This window comes from Mastacembelus armatus, chromosome 20 (assembly GCF_900324485.2).
Source record: "Mastacembelus armatus chromosome 20, fMasArm1.2, whole genome shotgun sequence".
NCBI lineage: Eukaryota > Metazoa > Chordata > Actinopteri > Synbranchiformes > Mastacembelidae > Mastacembelus > Mastacembelus armatus.
In genome coordinates, this window is record NC_046652.1 from 11,114,297 (window position 1) to 11,135,904 (window position 21,608).

Genomic DNA, 21,608 nt, shown 5'->3' on the forward strand with positions numbered 1-21,608 from the left:
CACATTTATCCATCCATCCATCCATCCATCCATCCATCCATCCATCCATCATCTATACCTGCTTATTCATATTTAGAGGTCACAGGGATCAGCCGGAACCTATCCCAGCTCTCTTTGGGTGAAAGGCAGGGGTACACCCTGGACAGGTCATAAGTTCATTGTATTCACAAAAAAAAAAAATACTGTTAGGCTTCAGAACCATAACAATAATAATCAGATTTTTAAGATTTCATTAGTGTAAAGGTAATTACCTGATGAGCATCAGTAAATACAACTATACATTTAATTATTCATTAAATTTAACAGTTAACAGATAATTCTGCGTACTTAATTATCCAAATCTCAATATATATAGATTAATAAACCTTTAAAAACCTAATTATTCTCAGTCAAGTCAAGCTTTTTAATACCTACCATTACCACATCCTTTCTCATAACTAAAGACCACGTAATTACAGGCTGGTAATTGTAACATAATCTATAATTATAAGATAAGGTTGGCTTTTTTATGAATGTAATATGCTTCCGTCCATTCGCTACAAATGTGGGCGGTATAAGGGCATTTTTGCTGCAGCCCCACGAGAAGGGGCGGGTTCACGGTTTTCCCCGCCCCCCCCGGACCATATGTGGCGCGTGTCGCGGCTCAGACAGCGACTACATCCACCCGGCGAAAAGTAGACACGAGACGTCGCTGGGTTCCGGATCTAAGTAATTCATTGTCCAGGTAAGACAGATATTAAGGCTGCCTGACAACTACAGCTCAAGATGAGAACACACGTAGCTTACGGTGGAAATGAACGGAGGCTTGAAAAATATTAATTTGCCGCCATCAGAGTTTGTCGGTGGTTGTTGGGCCTTGCGTCAAGGTAGCTTGAGCGGCTCAGGCCTTTTTTTTTTAATGGCAGTTAGCTACCATTATTAGCTTAGCGAGAGGGCTAACGCTGCTCTATAAAGAAATGTGACTTTTCCTGCTGTCCACGGCACTTCGGGACAATCCGCTGAAGATACTATGAGTGTATAGTCATATCGGCTGATCCCTGAGGGGGCAGTCGGTAATGTTAGCTACCGTTAGCTGCTAACAGCTGGGCTAACATGGTAACAGCTCAACGTGCGCGCAGGTGGGACTGAGAGGAACCACGGTGGTTATTAATTATAGACATATGTCATATCATTATCATTGTCGAGCATCACGTTAAACTGCTGACTGCTACGTGTTTTAAAATAACCTAACATAACCCCATCCTTTACCTAAAATCAGCCGTAAGTTGACGTCGCACCGGCACATTGTTAAACCGGCAAGTGCTGTGCTCCTTAAGCCACGTACTGTAAGCGATTAGTCAGTTTTACCCTGATTCATTCTCTTATAATATCTGACTACTATAAGTGATTACAAAATTATCCACGGGCAACCGAGAGTTTGGGTATAGTGATGTTTTTCTTTACATAACATTTTGTGGACAGTAAGCAAGCTGATCTCCATGTGGCCTGTATTTTCAACTCTTGGATTGCAGTGCACAACCATGCCATCTGACTTAGCCAAGAAGAAGGCAGCAAAGAAGAAGGAGGCTGCCAAAGCCCGCCAGCGTACCAAGAAACCTGATGAGGTAAATGAGGAGAGTGAGCAGCCAGAGACCCAGCGTAACGGAGCGGAGAGCAATGGTGAGAGGAGGATTCATCTTTTGGTTCTGGTTCTGGTTAATCATTCCTCAGATGCTCTCTGGTGTTGGTGTAATATCACATATATTTTGAGTTGGAATCAGACAAATACCACCCTAAAACCACTTATTCTGTCCACAAGTTTATATCTAACTAGGTATAATATAGTTGACATGGTTTTGTTTTGACAGGTATTGCCAGTTTGACAAAAGAGTTGGATGAGTTTGAGCTTCGCAAGACAGAGGCACGGGCAGTGACAGGCGTTCTTGCCTCACACCCCAACAGCACTGATGTTCACATTAGCAGCCTGTCCCTCACTTTCCATGGTCAAGAGCTGCTAGCAGACACCAGCCTGGAGCTCAACTCAGGCAGACGCTACGGTCTCATTGGCCTTAACGGCACAGGTGAGTTTTCCTGGCATAAGATGTTAGCAGTTAGTGGCCTTTACAATCCAAGTACTTGACGGCATTTATCCTTTTGCTGCTTAAAGCCACAGCACAGAATGAAGACTGTATTTTACTGCATTGACACCTTGTTCAAAACAATACACATCCGATCATCACGTACTACATTAAGTTACATTGTTTTTTTTTTTTTGTTTTTTTTTCTGCTAGGAAAATCCATGCTTCTGTCAGCAATCGGGCATCGTGAGATTCCCATTCCAGAGCACATAGATATTTACCACTTGACCCGGGAGATGGCCCCCAGTGACAAGACAGCTCTGCAATGTGTCATGGAGGTTGATGAAGAAAGGATTATGCTGGAGAAGGAGGCAGAGAGACTTGCCCATGAGGACTGTAAGTTATGTGATGTAACTGCAAAGGAGTAGCATAAAACTATGAGCTCACAAACATGCAGCAAACATTATTTTCAACTAATTCTGTAGCTGTATCATTTGAAATCAACAGTAAGTAAATTTGTCTTTCCCCTGTATAGCTGAGTGTGAAAAACTGATGGAGCTGTATGAACGTCTGGAGGAGCTGGATGCAGACAAAGCGGAGATGCGAGCCTCACGGATCCTCCATGGTTTGGGTTTCAGCGCTGCCATGCAGCAGAAGAAACTGAAGGACTTCAGTGGAGGATGGAGGATGCGTGTTGCTCTAGCCAGGTAAAGCCTAGTACACCCTTAAGTGACATTGTGTGTAAGGCATTTTGTATGTACAGCTAGATGTGCTTATGGCAGAACTGCACAACGTTCATCTAGTCCAGAAAGTTCATGTTTTACTGTTAAATTGCTTTTGCTTAAGTGCTTTAAGTAAAACTTATACTTTAAAAGCAAGCGAAGTTGCCTGACACAGGGATAGCCCACACACATAGCCCACCTGTGTGAATTGTAATGTTTACCCATTAGCTGTGTAATCTTAATAGTAGATGGGTTTAAGAGAATATAGACACATACACACAATTTTAACAGGTTTTTCTTAAATTAAGTCTTTTATAAATATCCATTATTTTTGCAGAGCTCTGTTCATCAAGCCCTTCATGTTGTTGCTGGATGAGCCCACTAACCATTTAGACCTGGATGCTTGTGTGTGGCTGGAAGAGGAGCTCAAGTCGTAAGTTCACCTGCTATAGAAATCGTCCAAATGGTTATATACTTGTCACTTATGAATACAGATGTGTATTAATCAACTTAATGGTTCTTACCAGGTTCAAGCGAATCCTTGTGCTCATCTCACACTCGCAAGACTTCCTAAATGGCGTGTGCACTAACATCATCCACCTACATCAGAGAAAACTTAAATACTACACGGTAAGAACTCTATGTTAAAGCCACAGATGGTGCCTTAAAGAAAAATTAAGAAGCTCAGTTCCAGAAAGGAAAACAGCCTTAGCATCCCTTGGAAGGTCTTAAAAGTATCTTGCATGGACTCTGCCATATATGATCTCATAACACTAAGTAAGGAAACTGGGGTAGACTGTTACTATTTATGTCTCTGTGCAATGGCCTATTGGGTGACCATGCAAATCTGTTTTTATTTTAAGGGTAACTATGACCAGTATGTGAAGACCAGAGAGGAGCTGGAAGAGAACCAGATGAAGCGTTTCAACTGGGAACAGGACCAGATTGCACACATGAAGGTATACGAGAGACACCATGTGGTGCATTGTATTCTCTGCACACAAATCGGCACACATTCAGGAAACATGCCATACTATGAGCTGCACATTTGACAAGAGTTTTCCTCAAGGCAAAGTTTTTGAAGTTGGATTTAGACAAGAATTGACAGACTTGCATTCCGTCATAACAGAACAAGTAGCCATCCTTAAGGCTTCACTGCCTACAGGGTAAATAAATTCATAAACTATATTCTCTGAAGTTGTAACTTCTAAGTTAAATTAAATTGGTATTTAAAATGTGCTATATAAGTAAATCTGCTTTGCCTTGTCTCTTAGTGGGACTGAGCCACCTATGGTGGAAATATGCTTCACCTAATATTATGAGTGTGAATATTTTCATATGACATACAGAATGACCCATAGGAAAATTGTAAAGGTCTTTCCATTGAACACCGCAAAAACCATAATATTAAGTGAACTAATATATGGTCTGTTTTTTACTGACTTGATTAGTACATAATCAAATGATTGCATGTCAGGGTCTGGGTGGTTTATCCTTCCAACTAAACAAATTGCTGTGGGTGAACAATAAGTTTTCTTTTCGAAACGTAAGCAGTTTCTTGCTTTTGGAGTTCTCTATACAATCACTATTATGGGCAGACCATAAATTTCTAGTCACTGTTTTCTTTACATCTCTCTCTTCCAGAATTACATCGCTAGGTTTGGTCACGGCTCAGCAAAACTGGCACGACAAGCGCAGAGCAAAGAGAAGACATTGCAGAAGATGGTGGCATCAGGCTTGACTGAAAGAGTTGTGAATGACAAGGTACTTATAGCTGTGATTTAGAAAGTACTGACTTTTTTTTTTTTTTTTTTTAACATCCAAACACATCCACGCAGGGTCAGGCAAATACTAGACGTTCAGCATTACTATATGAATACCTTCTCTGTCTCCACAGACTCTGTCATTTTATTTTCCTCCCTGTGGGAAGATTCCTCCTCCTGTTATCATGGTTCAGAATGTGAGCTTCAAGTACAGTGACAACACAGTAAGTACTGATAATATTGAAGTACCGACGAAGCACTGACAAGCCTTACTCCCTGAAAGATGGATAAATTTCCTGCTCATTTGGTCATGTTTCCTGTAGCCGAACATTTATAAAAACCTGGAGTTTGGTATTGATTTGGATACACGTGTGGCTCTGGTGGGGCCCAATGGAGCTGGGAAGTCCACACTACTGAAGCTACTGATGGGAGAGGTAGGTAGAGTATAGTTCCCTAATGTCCCACAATAACGTTCAAATGTGTTCAGATAATTTAAAGTGTTATCTCTTGGTCTTCAGCTCCTACCCACCGACGGCATGATTCGCAAACATTCTCATGTCAAGATTGGCCGGTATCACCAGGTAAGACTTAACAGTTCTATGAGCATGATGCTCATAGCGCATTCTGATTCAACACAGAACCATGCCTTCCATCAAAAGTATATTTACTATAAAATGTTTTTTGTGTATATTTTTGTTACAGCATCTGACAGAGCAGCTGGAGCTGGACCTGTCTCCTCTGGAGTACATGATGAAGTGTTTTCCTGAGATCAAAGAAAAGGAGGAGATGAGGAAGATCATTGGTCGCTATGGCCTGACAGGAAAACAACAGGTACGGTTGGGTTACTTTTTCAGAACACCAAAAATATAGCAAAGTACAAAAGTGAATCCAGTTTAAAAGTCAAATTCGTATCCCCTTTTTTGTAATAGTTTTCTACATTTACGTCTCAAATCTATTTCAGGTCAGTCCCATCAGGAACCTGTCAGATGGTCAGAAGTGCCGGGTATGTTTTGCTTGGCTGGCCTGGCAGAACCCTCACATGTTGTTCCTTGACGAGCCCACCAATCACCTGGATATCGAGACTATTGACGCATTGGCCGAAGCAATCAATGAGTTTGAGGGCGGCATGATGCTCGTTAGTCACGACTTCAGGCTAATTCAGCAGGTAGATATTATGATTTGATGGATTTGTTTGTGTTTTTGAGTTTGAAGTTGCAGTTGGCACCATTATAATTTCTTTTCCCAGGTGGCTCAGGAGATCTGGGTGTGTGAGAATCAAACCATCACAAAGTGGAATACAGACATCTTGGCATATAAGGAGCACTTGAAATCAAAGATCGAAAAGCAGCAAGCGCATGACATATAGAGCAACATCTTACTCAGCCACATCTTTACCTTGCATCCTGAATTTGACCTGCTTGTTCCTGAAGGAATGAGCAGGGTTTAAGTTGCAGGGAAATGTCCTAACTAGAACTGAAAGAATCTGTTATGCATCTTATTGGAAAATTGTCTCTTGTACATGTTGTACTGTATGTCCATCTTGGTTTGGCAATGCAGCACCATGCTGAACTCAAACCAGCCCCCCTACTCCCCCCACCTCAGGCTGCACTCTGATTGGCTGGTTCATCTGAAGCATCTCAGTGCATTTTGTAATGCATTCCATTGTGAGGTCTTCATAGAAAAGTTTTATTTTTCCAAGTATTTTGTTTAAACCCAACATGTGTGCTGCAGGTCTAGGTTATATTTAAAAATTGACTTGTTCTTTTTATGTGTAAAACAGCCGTTCTGCCTTAAGGAGTAGGCAGAACAAAATTTACTTCCTAGTCATGTCAATGAAAAAGGGTGACACACATTTACTTCCAGTTGGGAAATGACCCTCCTTTGCTCAACAGTTTAAACTGACTGAACTTTGACCCTTAATTTTTTATTTTTATTTTTTAAAGTTCTTCAATGTTCAGTGTGCTTAGGAGTGGTTGGATACCTGTGCGAATGAATGGCTAATGGTTGTTTATATTCTTATTATACAATATAATAATCAGTGAAACGGTGAAATAATCCAAGCAGCATGTTACTGTCTTCACGCATACTATAACCCAACAGCATCCCTCTTCTGCTGCTTGTATTATTTTCCTGCATTTATAAAATAAGGATGTAAACACATTATTTCCTGAAAGGTAGGTCACTCTTGCCCTCCACCCCCATCAAACAAACTGTACAATTTGGAAGCAAATGGAGCTCACATTTCATATGCACACAAATGAGTGAATTTTGGTGTGATAACACCTTTATTGAAAAATGTAATGCAATAAAGGTTTGTCAGAATAAAGATAACATAAAAGCATCATTTAAAATGAGAGGACTTCTCGTTTTAAACTTCATTTAATTAATACAGGACTTTCAAAAGCGTTTAGGGAAAATAAACTATTTTACATCTCTGTAAACAAGAGGACAAAACTTGAAGTAATTACAAGATGTTACTTTGGATTTGATTTGCAAGCTGCTATGGCTAGGTAAGGTGTATGCTGTGCAACCAGTTGTTCAGGTAGCAAAAAAAGCCTAGGTTGTCCCAAAATACTTATATTTCTTGGCCTAAGCAACATTAAAGGAAGGATGACACTCTAAAAGCTGTTTATAAAGTATCAGCTGAGACCAATGCTTCTCCAGGAAGCTGATTGCAGAAGACTAATAATTATTTAGGTGTGATTTCATTCATTATAAACTCAAATTCTCAAGTCTGCCACCTTTTCCAAATTTTAGTGTTTATGTAATATTGAAATGGAAACACTGTTTAGACGTGTACATTTTGGGCAGTCACTGGATCTGCCGTAGTGTTTCCTGTACTAACACTGTACAATTGCATCAAATATTCAAGCTATTTGTTAAAATCAAATCCAAAATAAAAACATTGGATTAATCTGTAATCAACATCAGGGAGCTGAAATGAACTCTATCCACTTGATCAATAATTACCCTGGTAAAAATATTAAATTCAACTCAAGATTCAGTGCTGGTTCCAGTATTGGGTGACAAAATGACTGGAAGACATATCCAAAGGATTTACTTTTGGTCAACTGATAATTTTAGGTGTTTGCCTAATTTGTAGATATAACAGTCTGTCATTGCAGCTTGAAAATGCATGCTGTTTTGTTACATTTCCAACATAAAAGCATTCAACAGCTACTATTTTAATGCTCTGAAATCAGAAATTACACTACCGTTACACATAACAGTGCAAGAAGCTTGTGGAGAAGTCCAACAAAACAAGTCACGCACAGCTGACGTGTACCTTAGAGATTTTAAGAAATAACGGCTGTACCGTCACCTCTTCCTCATACGTTGTGAGGAAGAAGCATGTGAGGAGCAGTGTCGCTCACTGGTGTATTTTTAATAACTTGGAAAACATTGGAGGTCAACAGCTCAGGTGAATAAGCTAAATCAGGCTCTGGATTCCCATAAATTACAGAGTACAGAAATCAGGTTTTTCACCAGCCTATTGTTTTAAACTATGCATACTTGTGATGGCAGGGAGACTTTAAACACTGAGTCTCCAGTTTAAGGTTTCAACTTGGCATAATTGTTTGAAAGATTAGTGGCATTAGCTGCAGTTGAAACAGTGCAAGTAGGAGTGTTTCAGTTATTTCTAGATGGCCCTGGTGGCAGCACATTTCAGGGGCTAAAGCAATCAGCAGCAGCAGTCACAAGCATGCTCAGGTGTGGTAGATGTGGACCAGATGACATTGACGGTGCTTACTAGGCTTCCCACTCCTCGTCTGACACCTCATCAAGGGGGATGGTGCGAGTGTTGCTGGCTCGAATGCTGCCAATATTGGTGAAGGAGAGCAGGCTCGCAAGACCCATCAGAGTCACACCAGTGCCATCCAGATTTACCTGAGCCAGATGCATGTGTTTCAGAAACTTCAGACCTGAGGAAAAAATATGAGAAAACAAGGACGGTGTTCAGCCAAGCAAACAAAAGAATACATTTGTTTGTGTGTTTGTTTAATTTGCAGACTGGGGTGAAGGTTCCCATATTTAAATAAAGGGACCAAAAGTTGCAAGCTTTGGAAAGTATCCGAAAGAATGAGATCTCGAAAACAGGAGGCTCAGTTTCCTCCGGAGAGTTCCTTAGCTCAGCCTTATGGCATCAAGGCACCAAGTGGAGAACAAAAAACCAGAGGCAACACAAGCCACCTTGTGTCATCAAATATCACCATCGTCTGGACCAAAAAGTGGTACTTGAACATTTTGCGCAAACAACTGATGGCCAAATACCATGTATGTTCTCCAATAATTCTCCATACCAGCAGATCTTGGTAGCCCGTATCATCATTTAAAAATGAAAAGTGGAAGGCCCATGCTGCAGATATACGAACCATAAACAAAGCAGCATCAGTTGACCCTTTTCACACCAATCTCGCCCACCACGGATGTTTTATAGCTGCTTCTAATGTCTGATAAGAAGCTGTAAATGGCACTTTGGTTGTGGATGAAAAAAGGAAGAGGCAGAGTTGAAAAATAAGGAGAAACCTAAATCATGGATACCACACTGATCGACCAATGGCCACCCGTTGGCCTGGGTTTTAAAGATCGTGTGTGCAGTGTTTGGACATCTGATGTGGGCTCAAAGTAGAAGCAACGCTCCTTCCAACCAAAAGGAGCCATCTGACGTGGTAGACATCGGTTGAAGATGTCTTCCTTTCCACAGGAGATTTTCTAGACACGTCCAATTTGGAGGAGACCCTGGACTAGACGTAGAGTACAGTGGAGAGATTATGTATCTTATTCAGCCTCTTTTGGGTCACATCAGAAGAGTTGAAAAATTTTGCTCGGCGGCATCTGAGCTGCTCTGGTGAACTTGCTATCTTTGTGACGCTAACCTTAGGCAAGCAGCAGAAAATAGACAAATGGATGTTAGGGGGTTCAGTTTGTCACCTTACCGTTGTCTGTGATCCGCGTGCGGCTGAGATCGAGCTTAACCAGCTGATTGCAACGGATCAGGCCTCTCCTCACTATTGTGTCTCCCACCTGAGTGCTGGCTAACCCCAAAACCTAATAAAAAAATAAAAAAAACACAAAAATAGATGGCTCTTAGTTTTGTAACAAACCCTGAAACCTTAACTCCAAGAAAGCAGGAATATATTCATACACCATTTAATGCACCACTTAATAGAACAGCATACCTCTATTTTTTTCTAAAACACATGGCAACCTTCTTTTCAAATAAGTTGTCATACAGTGTAAAATACATGATTTCTTTTAGCATTTCAGAAATGACTGTTAAATCATGCAAACACACAAAGCATTGCCAGTTAAATCACCTGGAGGTGTGGTAGACAGGTAATGAGCTCAGCCACTCCTCGGCTAGTGACTGCTGTTCGGTTCAAACACAGCTCCTGCAGCTCTTGCAGGCCCCACAAAGAGGGAAGCCCTGCATCTGTCGCCTGTGTGTTGCTAAGTGACAGCTTCTTTAACCTACACAGAAAATACTATTGTCAACAGGTAATCATATTCAATGCAAATGCTTAGCTGAAACATGTAAACTAGAACAGAGTACCAGTAATACAGCTTGGGAATGACCTAGTCAGTGTGGAGAGTTGCTTGACTCCCTGGTCTGTGACTTGGGTGTAGCCGGTCAAGTCCAGCTCTGTGAGCAGAGACAAATCAGATAGGGACGACATCCCACTGTCATTCACACAGTGGCGTCCAGGAAGGGTGAGGTGGGTCAACTTCAGACCTGGGAGGAAAGAAGATATATCACTAAAAATTTTATTTAATACAGAGTTGGATCACTTTCTTTATATGCACCTTTTTGGATGTTACTTCACAATTACAAACCTGAGATGATCTGCAGGGCATGATTGCCATCAGCTACGGGGATTCGAGCTAAACTAAGAGAAGACAGGACAGGGAGTGTGGCGAGGTACTTCAATGATGCCTCTGTCACACATGTCCCATCCAGGTAGAGAGTCTGCAGGTTGGACAGCTCTGCCAAAGCTGACACATCTGCCACCTGGAATTGTCATGAGATATCAGTACATTAACAGTGTTAATAAATGTTATGTAGGGTAAACACAATGCTAAGGCAAAATTATAACATAGATTGGTCTGGATTTGAAGTACCTTAGTTTGTTTGATGCTGAGAAGTCGCAGCTGTGGCACATAGGTGGGAAGGACTACCAGTGTGGCTTCAGTCACTGCTGTCTGATTCAGGCTGAGTTGAGCCAGGCAGGATGGAGCTGACTGGACGTATAGCACCATCCCGGTGTCCGTCACTTTGGTCTGGTCCAGGGACAGGAAACATAGATTCTTCAAACCTTGAAGGCACAGAAAAAATATTTTGACGTTTGATGAAATCGTAAATGTAAAAACCCATTTAAACCAAAATGCATAACTCAGGATGTGGTATTCCTGCATGTAACTGTAACTGCATTTGCTGGTAAAGTGCTGTTAAACTAGTAACAGTTTGTAAGAGTTTACAAGAACGTTTAAAGAAACCCAGACCTGTGATATGCTGCAGACAGGAGTCTGTCAATTTGTTACAGGAAGCGAGGTTGAGGTACTGGAGTTTGACCAGGCTGGAGAGGATTGACAGACCAGAGTCTAAACAGAACAGATTAAGGAGATTAAGAAAATAGCACGCACAGTGACCAAACTTGTTGCAAATGTTTGTCTCATGGTGTTAAAACTGCATATAAAAACTTTGTACCAGTGATAAGAGGTGAGCTGACCAGACTCAGGTGCTTCAGTGCTGTGAAGGCCCTTAGCTGCCGTAGCAGCTCATTGGTGGTGTAAGGATAGCAATTAAGAACAAACTTCTGTAGTGGGCAGCCAAAGAAGAGCTCCAGGTTGCGTGGACGAAGCAGCCTCTCATGGGACATGTGGTTGAGGAGAAGCTCAGCTAGTTCTGGGGTCAGACATGCCAGACTGCTGCTGTACTGCATACTGGGAGCTAAGAGAGTTGAGAAAAATTCAAGAATGGCCATGGTGAGTAAACAAAGTAACAAGATACATTTTCTGCAATTTCTAAACATTCATATTGTCTCACCAGTCATGAGGTGGACAGTTGCGCGGGTAGCCAAGGCACATAGGGATGGCACGCTGGGTGTCCTGAAGGGTCTTTTAGGTGGTGATGGCTGTCCCTGCAAGGCAGAGGCATCTTCTTGCTGTGCAGCTCTTTGAAGACGCTCCACTGCAGCTAGACCTGCAGCTACAGGTGCCACCTGACCTCCTGCATCCTCAGGTTCTGCTGGGTCCTCTGCTGGAGGTTCCCTGAAACATAGACAGACACTGTTGTTTTTTCACATGCTCACAATATTTTAACATAAATATAAAATATTTCATTATTTCAAGATTTTTTGTAACTAAAATATTTTAACAACCATTTGATAAAACTGTACGCAGAAATGCATGGTTCCCAGAAGAATCATACTGACTTTAAAAAGCCCACAGTTTGCCAGCATGTTAGCATGGTGAGATTAGTGTTTAACTTAACGCATCACTGACTAAATACAGCTTTAGAGCCAATCACATGGCAGCAGACCCTTAGGTGAGATTTATTATGAGGTTCATTCAGGTAACATTACAAGACTGTCCACCATTTAATCAAGAGCCATGACCTTAGTGCAGTAATAATAATAATAATAATAATAATAATACATTTTATTTCATGGCGCCTTTCAAAGTCTCAAGGTCACCTTACAGATAGAAAAGGAAGCATACAGCATGATATACATAGAGTGCATTAAAACAACAGTAACAAGAATACATAAACGGCGGGAGAGAATGTAAAGGCAAAAGCGTGGATTATCTAGGAAGTGGGCGAAGTACAGTACAAGTAAATTGAAATACAGAAACCCAGATGACAGAACAACAAATATGAAACAGTATGAGACAATATGAAATAGGCAGAGGGTGGTAGGACATCACGGGCTGCTTTGAGAAGTTAAGAGAGTTAGGTGGAAAACGCTATACGAAACAGATATGTTTTGAGTGATGATTTAAAAGTTGATAAGTCCGGAGACGACCGGATGCGATGAGGGAGAATGTTCCAAAGGCGGGGCGCAGTGTGGCTGAAGGATCTAGCGCCCATGGTGGCCAGGCGCGCTGTAGGGGTGCAGAGGAGAGTGGAACTGGAGGAGCGGAGAGGACGAGGCGGAGAATAGATATGAAGTAGTTCAGTGATGTATGGTGGGGCAATAGAGTGGAGGGCTTTGTAGGTGAGAAGGAGGATTTTATAGTTTATACGGAAGGACACAGGGAGCCAGTGAAGTTGTTTAAGGACAGGGGTGATATGATGTGAGGATGGAGTTCTGGTGATGATTCGGGCAGCAGAGTTCTGGACAAGTTGAAGTTTGCGAAGTGATTTGAGAGGTAGACCAGTGAGGAGTGAGTTACAGTAATCCAAACGAGAGGTGACAAAGGCGTTAATGAGTATTGCCGTGCTATCGGTGGTGAGTGAGGAACGGATGCGGTTTATGTTACGGAGATGGGAGTAGGCCGACCGGGTAGTGGTATTGATATGCTGAGTGAAGGAGAGAGTACCGTCTAGGATGACACCCAGGCTTTTAACTTGGGGGGAGGGGGGGACAGTATTGTTGTCAATTTGAATGGAGAAGGTGCTGGTTTTAGAAAGGGTGGATCTGGTGCCCACGAGAAGAATTTCAGTTTTGTCAGGGTTGAGTTTCAAAAAGTTATGGGTGAACCAGGATTTGATATTATGCAAGCAGGTAAGGAGGGAGGGAGGAGGGAGGGTAGAAGATGGAGCAGCAGAGAGGTAGAGCTGGGTGTCGTCTGCATAACAGTGGAAATTGATGTTATGTAGCCTAAGGATATTTCCGAGAGGAAGGAGATAAATAATAAAGAGGAGGGGCCCCAGGACAGAGCCCTGAGGCACGCCACAACTGACAGTAGAGGGCTGGGAGTGGAAGTTCTGGAGATGGACGGACTGGGTGCGGTCAGATAGGTAGGAGGTGAACCATGAGAGGACCGAGCCGGCTATGCCGATGGAAGCAAGGCGATGGAGGAGAATATTGTGTGAGATGGTGTCAAAAGCTGCAGTTAGGTCAAGGAGGATGAGGATGGAGACAAGGCCAGAGTCTGCGGCTACTAGGAGGTCGTTGGTGATTTTGACCAGGGCAGTTTCAGTGCTGTGAAGTTGGCGGAAACCAGATTGAAAGTGTTCGTATAGGCTATTGGCGGAAAGGTGGGTATGGACCTGGTGGTGAACAACTTTTTCCAGGATTTTGGAGAGGAACGGGAGATTGGAGAAGTTGTTAAGGTCGGCAGGATCGAGACCAGGTTTTTTTAGAATTGGTGAGATGATGGCTGTCTTGAGTGATGGGGGTACGATGCCAGAACTGAGGGAAGTGTGAATAATGTGGGTAAGATGAGGAAGGAGAGAGGGGAGACAGAGCTTGACGAGGTTGGTTGGTAGGGGGTCAAGTTTGCAGGTTGAGGGTTTGGATTTGAGGATCAGGGAAGAGATAACCGTGGTGGGTGGAATGATAAAACTCGAAAGCAGGGAGGATACTGGTAGAGAGGGAAGGGTACAGTGGAGGCAGTTTGCAGTGTCACAGATGGGGGGAAATTGCTGGTGTATATTTTCGATTTTTGATGAGAAGAAATCCAGGAAGTTATTGCACAAGGTGGTGGAGAGTGAAGGGAAGAGAGGAGTATCGGGAGGGCCCAATAAATTTTTGACAGTGGAGAAGAGGGAACGCGTGGAGCCAGAGGCGGATACAATAAGCGAGGCATAGAAGTCAGATTTTGTTTGAGTAATGGTTTGCTTGTACTTCAGTATGTGGTTTAGGTATAAGTCCTTGTGGGTGGATGAACCGGTTTTTTTGAAGAGACGTTCAAGGCGGCGGGCTTGGGTTTTGAGGAGGCGGAGTTCGGGTGTGTACCATGGAGCAGAGTGCGTAAAGGATACAGATCTAGTTTTGAGTGGGGCGAAGGTGTTGAGTAGATTTCGTAGCTCACAGTTGAAATTGGATAACATGTTGGAGAGGGACGGTGTGTAATTAGTACATGAAAGGTTGTTGAGAGCAGCAGTGAAGGAGGGGAGGTCGATGTTCTTTAAGTTACGGAAGGTGATGGTGCGGGAGAGGTGGGTTTTGAAGAGAGGTAGTTTGGAGTTAAAGCAGACTAGTTTGTGGTCGGAGAAGAAGGTGTCGAGGGTAGAACATGACTGAACTGTGACGCCAGAGCAGCAGTAGTACCTTTTAGTGCTGCACGGTATACCAGTACTAGAAAAGTATTCCAATACCCTGCCGTTAAAAAAGGTACTATACCTTGTTTTATATGTGTCAATACCTGAACTAGCTAGCTACCATGGTTTGTAAACAGGGTAAGCTGCAAAGCCCATTGGTAAAAGATGTTTCAAACCTACGCAAAACAAGGGAGTCAACTTGGCAAAGCACATCGCTGACAGACTTGTATAAATAGTTTACAGAGCGACAGGTTAGTCATTAGCAAATGTGACATAACATTTGCCAAGTCAAAGGAGTGTGACAAGCAAACTTTTTTTTTTTTTAACCACAGGAGTCTGACACAGAAATTAAGGGCAACTGTCTAATTTAACTTTATCTTTTTAGCTGGTAACTTACTAATGTAATATAATTCACTCCTGTTGTTTTATGGCCTCTTTTTATTTTGTCCACTGCATTGAGATTTCAAAATATGTTTTGGTTTTTTTTCCTATTACGCTTCATGCTCTTTCATTTATAATTCCATTACTTTGCCTGACGGCTTAGTTTTTGTTATCATTTCAAGATATTTGGGCAGGTTCCACACCTTAATCCATAGAGTGATCCACACACTGGAATCTGTCCTAGTGTGTGTGTTTTTTTTTTTTTTTTTTAACTGTAATGCATATAATGTGCACCACTGTTCAGTGGTTCATTGTATTAGTACGTGCCTGTCTAGACACTCACCTGAGTCGATTGCCTTGCTCTGGCCATCGGTACCTGGGCTCAAATCCTACTCGAATCCTGTTCTCCGGAAACACTGGCAACCTTGGCATTTCTGCGAAAATTGCACAAGTGACAATTGTAATCCACCAAGATTTAATACCAAGCAGAAATCAAAATAGTAACCAGCCCATGTAGTCACAGTCCATGTCAGTTGTAGTACTATTAGTACGAAATTGAACTGAGCATTTTTACAGTGGGAAAAACAATTTTGTATCCCACACCACCAATCACCACATTTTGTTCTGGATGTCTGAATCTCTTGTGACTAATTTTGGGTGTAAATAAGTTCCTTTAAGTCTCTGGAGCACTTAGGGAACTCAGTTTACACTTCTAGGACTCATCATTTTTTATCCTATTTACTGACAGTATGTTTGAAGGAAAGATGTTTTACATAATTCTGTTCTTTCTTACATGTGACCCATTTTACTGGGGCAGTCTAATGTTTTGTGCACTGGGGATCTTATGCAATGTACAGTATGAAATCAATCTGTGAAAGCTCAACAAACTGCAGCTAAAGTAAACATGCAAACACAAAACACAAATACTGAAACGATACCACAGCAAAAAGCCTAAACCATCAGCAAAAGTAATGGAGATATAGATTTAACAGAATAAGTATAAAACAAATAAAAAGATTTTCAAAATGTTAATGCCACGGAGAATGTGAAAAGAGGCCATTAAAAAACAGAAGTGAATTATGTTAGTCACACTGATAAACATGTAGCAGGTGAAAAACTTAAATTAGACAGTTGCCCTTAATTTCCTCAGCAAACTCCTATGGTTAAAAAAAAAAAAAAAGTTTGCTTGTCACAATGAATCACACTCCTTTGACTTGGCAAATGTTAGCTATGACATTTGCTAATCTCTAACCTGTTGCTCTGTAAACTATTTATACAAGTCGGTACATCTGTCAGCGAGGTGCTTTGCCCAGTTGCCTCTCTCAGTTTATATAAGACCTATGTCACACTTAATCTCTGTTTTTAGGCTTCATGTCTGTATTTCCCCTGGCACATTTATGTACTTTTGTTTAGCCACTGCGTCTGTGAAGTTGACAGCAAAAATGCCACCCACCCACACACCCACCCACACACACACACCCACCCACACACACACACCCACACACACTGCTGTTCAGATGACTCATGCAGGTCAGAGTCATGTGGATTAAATGTTTCTGTTTTAACAAAAAGACTCTGGACAATATCATGAGAATCACGTCCAGAGTCTGGAGTTGTCGTTTAACACATGCAGCCACAGCGGGATAGACAGCAGAGCTTGAATAGTGGTGTGGTTGCAACAATATGGAGCTGAACATGGTCAAAACAGCGGAAATGACAGTGAACTTCAGGAGGAAATACTACCCCACCCCCATACCATACTCAACATCACTGTATCAACAGTGGTGACCTTTAAGTTTCTGGGGTTAAGAATATGGGAGGTGAAGCAGACGTCCAGTACCATCAACACCATCAGATCAGAAGGCTCAACCTGAGGTTGCTGGCACAGGTCTCAAGGGAAATCATCAAGTCTTTTTTCTGCTCGTCCATCACTGGGTTGTTTGGTCCAATAACCAAACACAACTGGACAAGACTCCAACAGACAGTATGGGCTGCAGAAAGAATCATCAGTGCCAACCTGCCCTCTCTCGAAGACCTATACATCTCACGGGTCAAGGTTTCTGCAGACCTCTCACATCCTGGACACAAACTGTTTGAACTTCTCCCCTTTGACGGCTACAGAACATTGTGCACCAACACAACCAGACACACGGACAGTTTTCTTCCCCCTGCCATCACTGCGAGCCACTGTACCAGAGTCAGTCCTTGTGTTTCCAACATACTCGGTCAATAATGTTGATTCTGACTGATTCTGGTGACACGTAAACAGGCTGAGAGCAATTGGGAAAAAGCAAAGAGAGGAGCAAAACAAGAAAAATGTAGGTCAAGGGAGGAATGATGTGACAACTGACAAAGGGAGCAGTACCATTAAATAACTGAGGTGGATCTCCCTCTCCTTCTTGTTCTTCAATTTCTCTGCCAGCTGGATCCTCAGCATTGCCGGGAACCAACCTCTGTCCATGGCCTGTTGCGCACCAGTAATGTCATAAAATAATTATCAGATAATTAAATATTGCTTAAATAACATTCAGCATTCTGGTTTATTAGATTACTTGAGCCCACAGCATTGCAAGCAGGCAAAAGCTATGTTGTTCCAGAAGTAAAATGTTTCATTAGACATTAAACACTCACAGCTAAATCCTCAATTCAAATGATATGTTATGTGTCATTTCCTAAAAAAAGTCAAACATACAAACTTGTATGTATAAGAATGTATGATAAGAAGTTAACTGTGCATTTCAACAAGAATCATCTAATCACTGAGCTTACAATTCTGTGAAAGTGCACCACTTTAGAAAATACATAAAACAAAACTGAAAACACAATCTGCATCTAAAGGATTCACCAACTACACTGTGGTTTACTTCAACACTATTAATTACTAAATAATAGTTTTATTGCATATATGGTCATAACATGAACCTATAGAATTACAACTCTATCTTAACTACTACAGAGGTGTAAAAAATATAAAACTTACCCCAGAAGTGAGACTGTCTGGAAAGCAATGGGCCAACTCCAGGGATACCTGCATAATTGACCGCCTCTTCCCACAGCTGGTTGGGTAGTGGAGGTGGCAGAACAACATCCTGCCTTCCTGCCTCCCCCAGGACAGGGATATGAGGTTGAGGAGGAACATCACATGGAGATGGCTCACTCCGTCCTGATGGTGGATGTCCAGGACTAGGTGGATCCTGAGGTGTCTCTGGAGGAGTGGTCTGAATACACAGTGAAGCATTGGGTGTGAGGCCCAGAGAGTGTAGTGAGCAAGTAAGCTCAGCCTCCCCAAAGCGTTTCCGAGGGAAACCCTGGAGGAGAGAAAAGGAGGGTAGGGAGGGGTGACATCGGGTGATGTGCTCCACGACGCTGCGCAGAGGGGCATCAGCTGGGAAGCGTTCACGGATTGACTCACCAGATGGCAGCCGAATCTGCAGCAAAGAACAAAAATGTGAGGTTTAAACAATTTATAATTATAATAAATTAAAATTGTAATTCACACACACAAAATCAAAAATGCAGGTTCTTCATAGCCTCACCATGAGGAAGCAGTTGTTATCCACATTTGTCTGGATCTTTCCTCCAAGCTTCTGGCCTTGACTGCTGGGAGGAGAAGTCTCTGTGACAACACTGGTCTTCTCTTGCAAACTCCTCCGATCCTCAGCTATCCGCTTTAACACCAACTCCCGCTCCTGCCAGTGCAAAACGCAAAAAATGTTCTCTTCCAAGATTAGAAATAGGTACCTTAGCTGTGTTAGCCCTCTTTAGGACCAGAGTCCTTACCAACGCTGCTTACCAGTTTCTTTTGTCTCCTCTCTGCTCTGGCTTCCTGAACAGCGTGTTGCCTTTCCCGTTCTGCAAAGTCACTTTTGTCTTGTTTGATGCGGGACTCAACTGGTGATGCTTCTGGGGACAGGATGCAACATTGTGATGATCTCAGCAGTAAATAATAAGCAATAAATAAGTAATAAATTTGTGTATAGCACACTTTTATGTGGTTATATACTGTAAGCAAACATCTGCTACTGTATTTTCAAACTGCGTGGCGTCATACCTTGACTTTTAGTGGGAGACGTATGTGTCTCTGAAGTGCCTGCTGCTTCTTTAGGTGGGTTGAAAGCAGAAAATGCTGTTTCAGCTGACTGTGATGAATGCCTGAGCAACCTGTGCCGTGGATACTGACCCTGTAAGAGCCTATCAACACATGAGAGGGACAAAGGATTTAAAGATGGGTGTCATCTTACAAAAACTAAAATGATATGATTGAAAGGCAATAACCGCATTATGTTGAGAAAAACTGTTGGGTCAACTCACCACTCAGCCGCCTCTGGTACAGAGAAATGCCCCGCCTGCACTGCCTCCTTGATCTGTTCATCTGTGAAACCCATCTGACTGAGGATGAGGACCAACTCCCCAATAGTCTGCAAAACAAAATTAAAAACAGGCCACTGAGCAACTGCCAAACAAGACAGAAAAGCAAGTAAACAAGGTCTGACCAATGAATTTTGTGGTTGCTTTTCCCTTATCAGTGACTTCATTAATTGTGGATACAGCAGTACAGCTTGTCTTGCTCACATCTACATGACTTCAATATCATTAAAAAGAATTTGTCAGTATAGCCTTCTGGGAATTAAGCTTTTTGTTATTAATCACATTTATCTGTGTTAAAAACACTGATTTTAGTAGTGATCTTCCATAGAGCATTTGTGAGGCTGTCAACATAATTAATGCATGAATTAATTATCCAATTAATTCTACTTGTAATATCCAAGATTATTCCTGCATCATATTTTACAATAAAACATTATGTATGGATCTGCACTACTAATGTTTGGTACATTGCACAGCACTGTGATTGTATAATAAGTCTTTTAATTGAACTCTTACACTTTATTCTTCTCTACTATTTTATGCTGCAATTTACTTTATTTTAAAGAAGCATAGAAAAAATACCCAATACAGCCTTTTATACCTATTTATCCTATAGAGGTGATGTACATAATTAATATCACCTTAAATATCAATATAATTTCAACATAGTATTTTTTTATTATTACATTTTAATTACTATTATATTCATTATTATAAATCAGTAACTTTAATGATGCTATGAATACAATTAGTTGCACCAATGGCTGCTATTTGGGCCCTGTAGCCTATACCTGTTTGCGTCTTGGAACACTAAGTATGCCGAATTAGCTATTAAAAATTTGTTTTTGTTATGACCTATTGGATGCACTGACAACTATCACTGACTTATTTTAATATTGATGAAATCCTTAAAAATCGGATAATTCTTGTGGAAGTTCTGTAGCTTTCCAATTCCTGCGCCATTGCTGTCTTTTCTTCTGTAAATGCAATGCTACTGCGTAGGCAATAGGTAACTCATGGGACTAATATCTTATCATACAAATACAGTTTTCTATGCTTTAGCGTGGATTACAAAACTGACATTGACATTTTTTCAACCAGTCTGCCTGGGATTGACCTGCAGAATTGCTTTTATACGTGATAATGTTAACTAGTTCGCGAAGTTTTCAGTAGTTGGTTGGCCTGTGCCAGGGTAAAAGCACCAATTTTTTTAGTAAAGTCGGTGAATTTACATTACCCAAAAGATCACAAGCTAACCTGCTAGTAAGGCTGGTGTGTTATTTATGTCATTAGCCCGGTGAGGGGTGTTAATCAGCTACGTTCGCATAACGGCTAACAGCTAGCTAAAGGAGAAAGATGGCGACGAATAGATGCTAAAGCAGCTAGCACGCTAACGTCTGTGCGATTTTACAGTCACGTTAAAGGTAGACAGGTCATTTGTAGCTTACCGGGGGGTCAGCAGAGCTCATGCCGTTGTTTTGACCTCACTGTAGAAAAAAACAAAGTGAAAGTGACATGAATTAGCAACTTTGTTGACTTCCTCCTTGGCTCAGCAGCACAGCTTATTATTCCAGCCTCTTCCCCTGCTCAATGACTGACAGGTCCACAGCTCCAACACTGCCCTGTGAACATTGGTGCATGTGTCCTCTGCCTGAGCACAGTGTGGCAGTAAATGCTGCCTGACCTTATTAAACATCAAGTTAAAGCTAGTACAAAAAGCTAACACAAACATGTGAATCAGGCATATGCTTAAAAAATAAAGACAAAGACCAGATATAAGCTGATTGATGTGTAACTTCTGAGGTCAGTAGCAGCAGGCCACCAGAAGGGATCACCCTTGCTCTCTGCACACTGCTGTGCCTTTTTGCACAATGCATGCTGTCCCTTATTGGCCAATTGAAACTTTATTGGCCGGTTACTGCACAAAAAGCAAGGAATACTTTCAAAAATAATGCCATGAATAGTTGTCATTTAACTGCAAAGTGAAGTAAATAGAACCTAAATCCGATATTTGACCACACTTTGCCTGCACAGCAAAGTAAACATTGTATTGCGTGGTGTCCATAATGTTGAGATCAGGCCTCTCTGGCAGTTGTGCCATTTGTTTCAG

General features: G+C 41.8%; 3 protein-coding genes across 5 annotated transcripts in view; 2 read left to right on the forward strand and 1 right to left on the reverse strand.

Moving 5' to 3' along the window:
* The first annotated feature begins 572 nt into the window (after window positions 1–572).
* On the forward strand, window positions 573–6,886 carry abcf2b (ATP-binding cassette, sub-family F (GCN20), member 2b). Of its 2 annotated transcripts, none has more exons than XM_026292516.1 (15): window positions 573–724; window positions 1,512–1,659; window positions 1,848–2,060; window positions 2,271–2,453; window positions 2,593–2,764; window positions 3,117–3,212; window positions 3,307–3,409; window positions 3,643–3,738; window positions 4,424–4,543; window positions 4,677–4,766; window positions 4,866–4,976; window positions 5,061–5,123; window positions 5,245–5,373; window positions 5,504–5,707; window positions 5,789–6,886. In XM_026292516.1, the coding sequence occupies exons 2-15, from the start codon at window positions 1,521–1,523 to the stop codon at window positions 5,906–5,908; spliced, it is 1,839 nt and encodes a 612-aa protein (XP_026148301.1). In that variant the 5' UTR covers window positions 573–724; window positions 1,512–1,520; the 3' UTR covers window positions 5,909–6,886. The 2 variants fall into 2 exon arrangements, with proteins under 2 accessions (XP_026148301.1, XP_026148302.1); XM_026292517.2 differs by having other exon boundaries at window positions 626–724; window positions 1,509–1,659.
* On the reverse strand, window positions 6,805–21,103 carry LOC113121753 (uncharacterized). Of its 2 annotated transcripts, none has more exons than XM_026292515.1 (17): window positions 20,947–21,103; window positions 19,442–19,548; window positions 19,182–19,321; window positions 18,924–19,030; window positions 18,667–18,819; window positions 18,111–18,558; window positions 17,496–17,594; window positions 15,474–15,564; window positions 11,588–11,811; window positions 11,249–11,491; window positions 11,044–11,142; window positions 10,663–10,856; window positions 10,378–10,552; window positions 10,120–10,276; window positions 9,861–10,014; window positions 9,480–9,591; window positions 6,805–8,465 (listed from the first exon to the last, which is right to left on the reverse strand). In XM_026292515.1, the coding sequence occupies exons 1-17, from the start codon at window positions 20,965–20,967 to the stop codon at window positions 8,293–8,295; spliced, it is 2,697 nt and encodes an 898-aa protein (XP_026148300.1). In that variant the 5' UTR covers window positions 20,968–21,103; the 3' UTR covers window positions 6,805–8,292. The 2 variants fall into 2 exon arrangements, with proteins under 2 accessions (XP_026148300.1, XP_026148299.1); XM_026292514.1 differs by having other exon boundaries at window positions 18,924–19,033.
* Window positions 11,435–21,608, forward strand: part of slc4a2b (solute carrier family 4 member 2b) — a 48,749-nt gene continuing 38,575 nt past the window's right edge. Inside the window, exon 1 of the mRNA XM_026292512.2 lies at window positions 11,435–11,526. The gene's annotated coding sequence lies outside the window, so the exon portion shown is untranslated. The remainder of the gene's footprint in view (window positions 11,527–21,608) is intronic.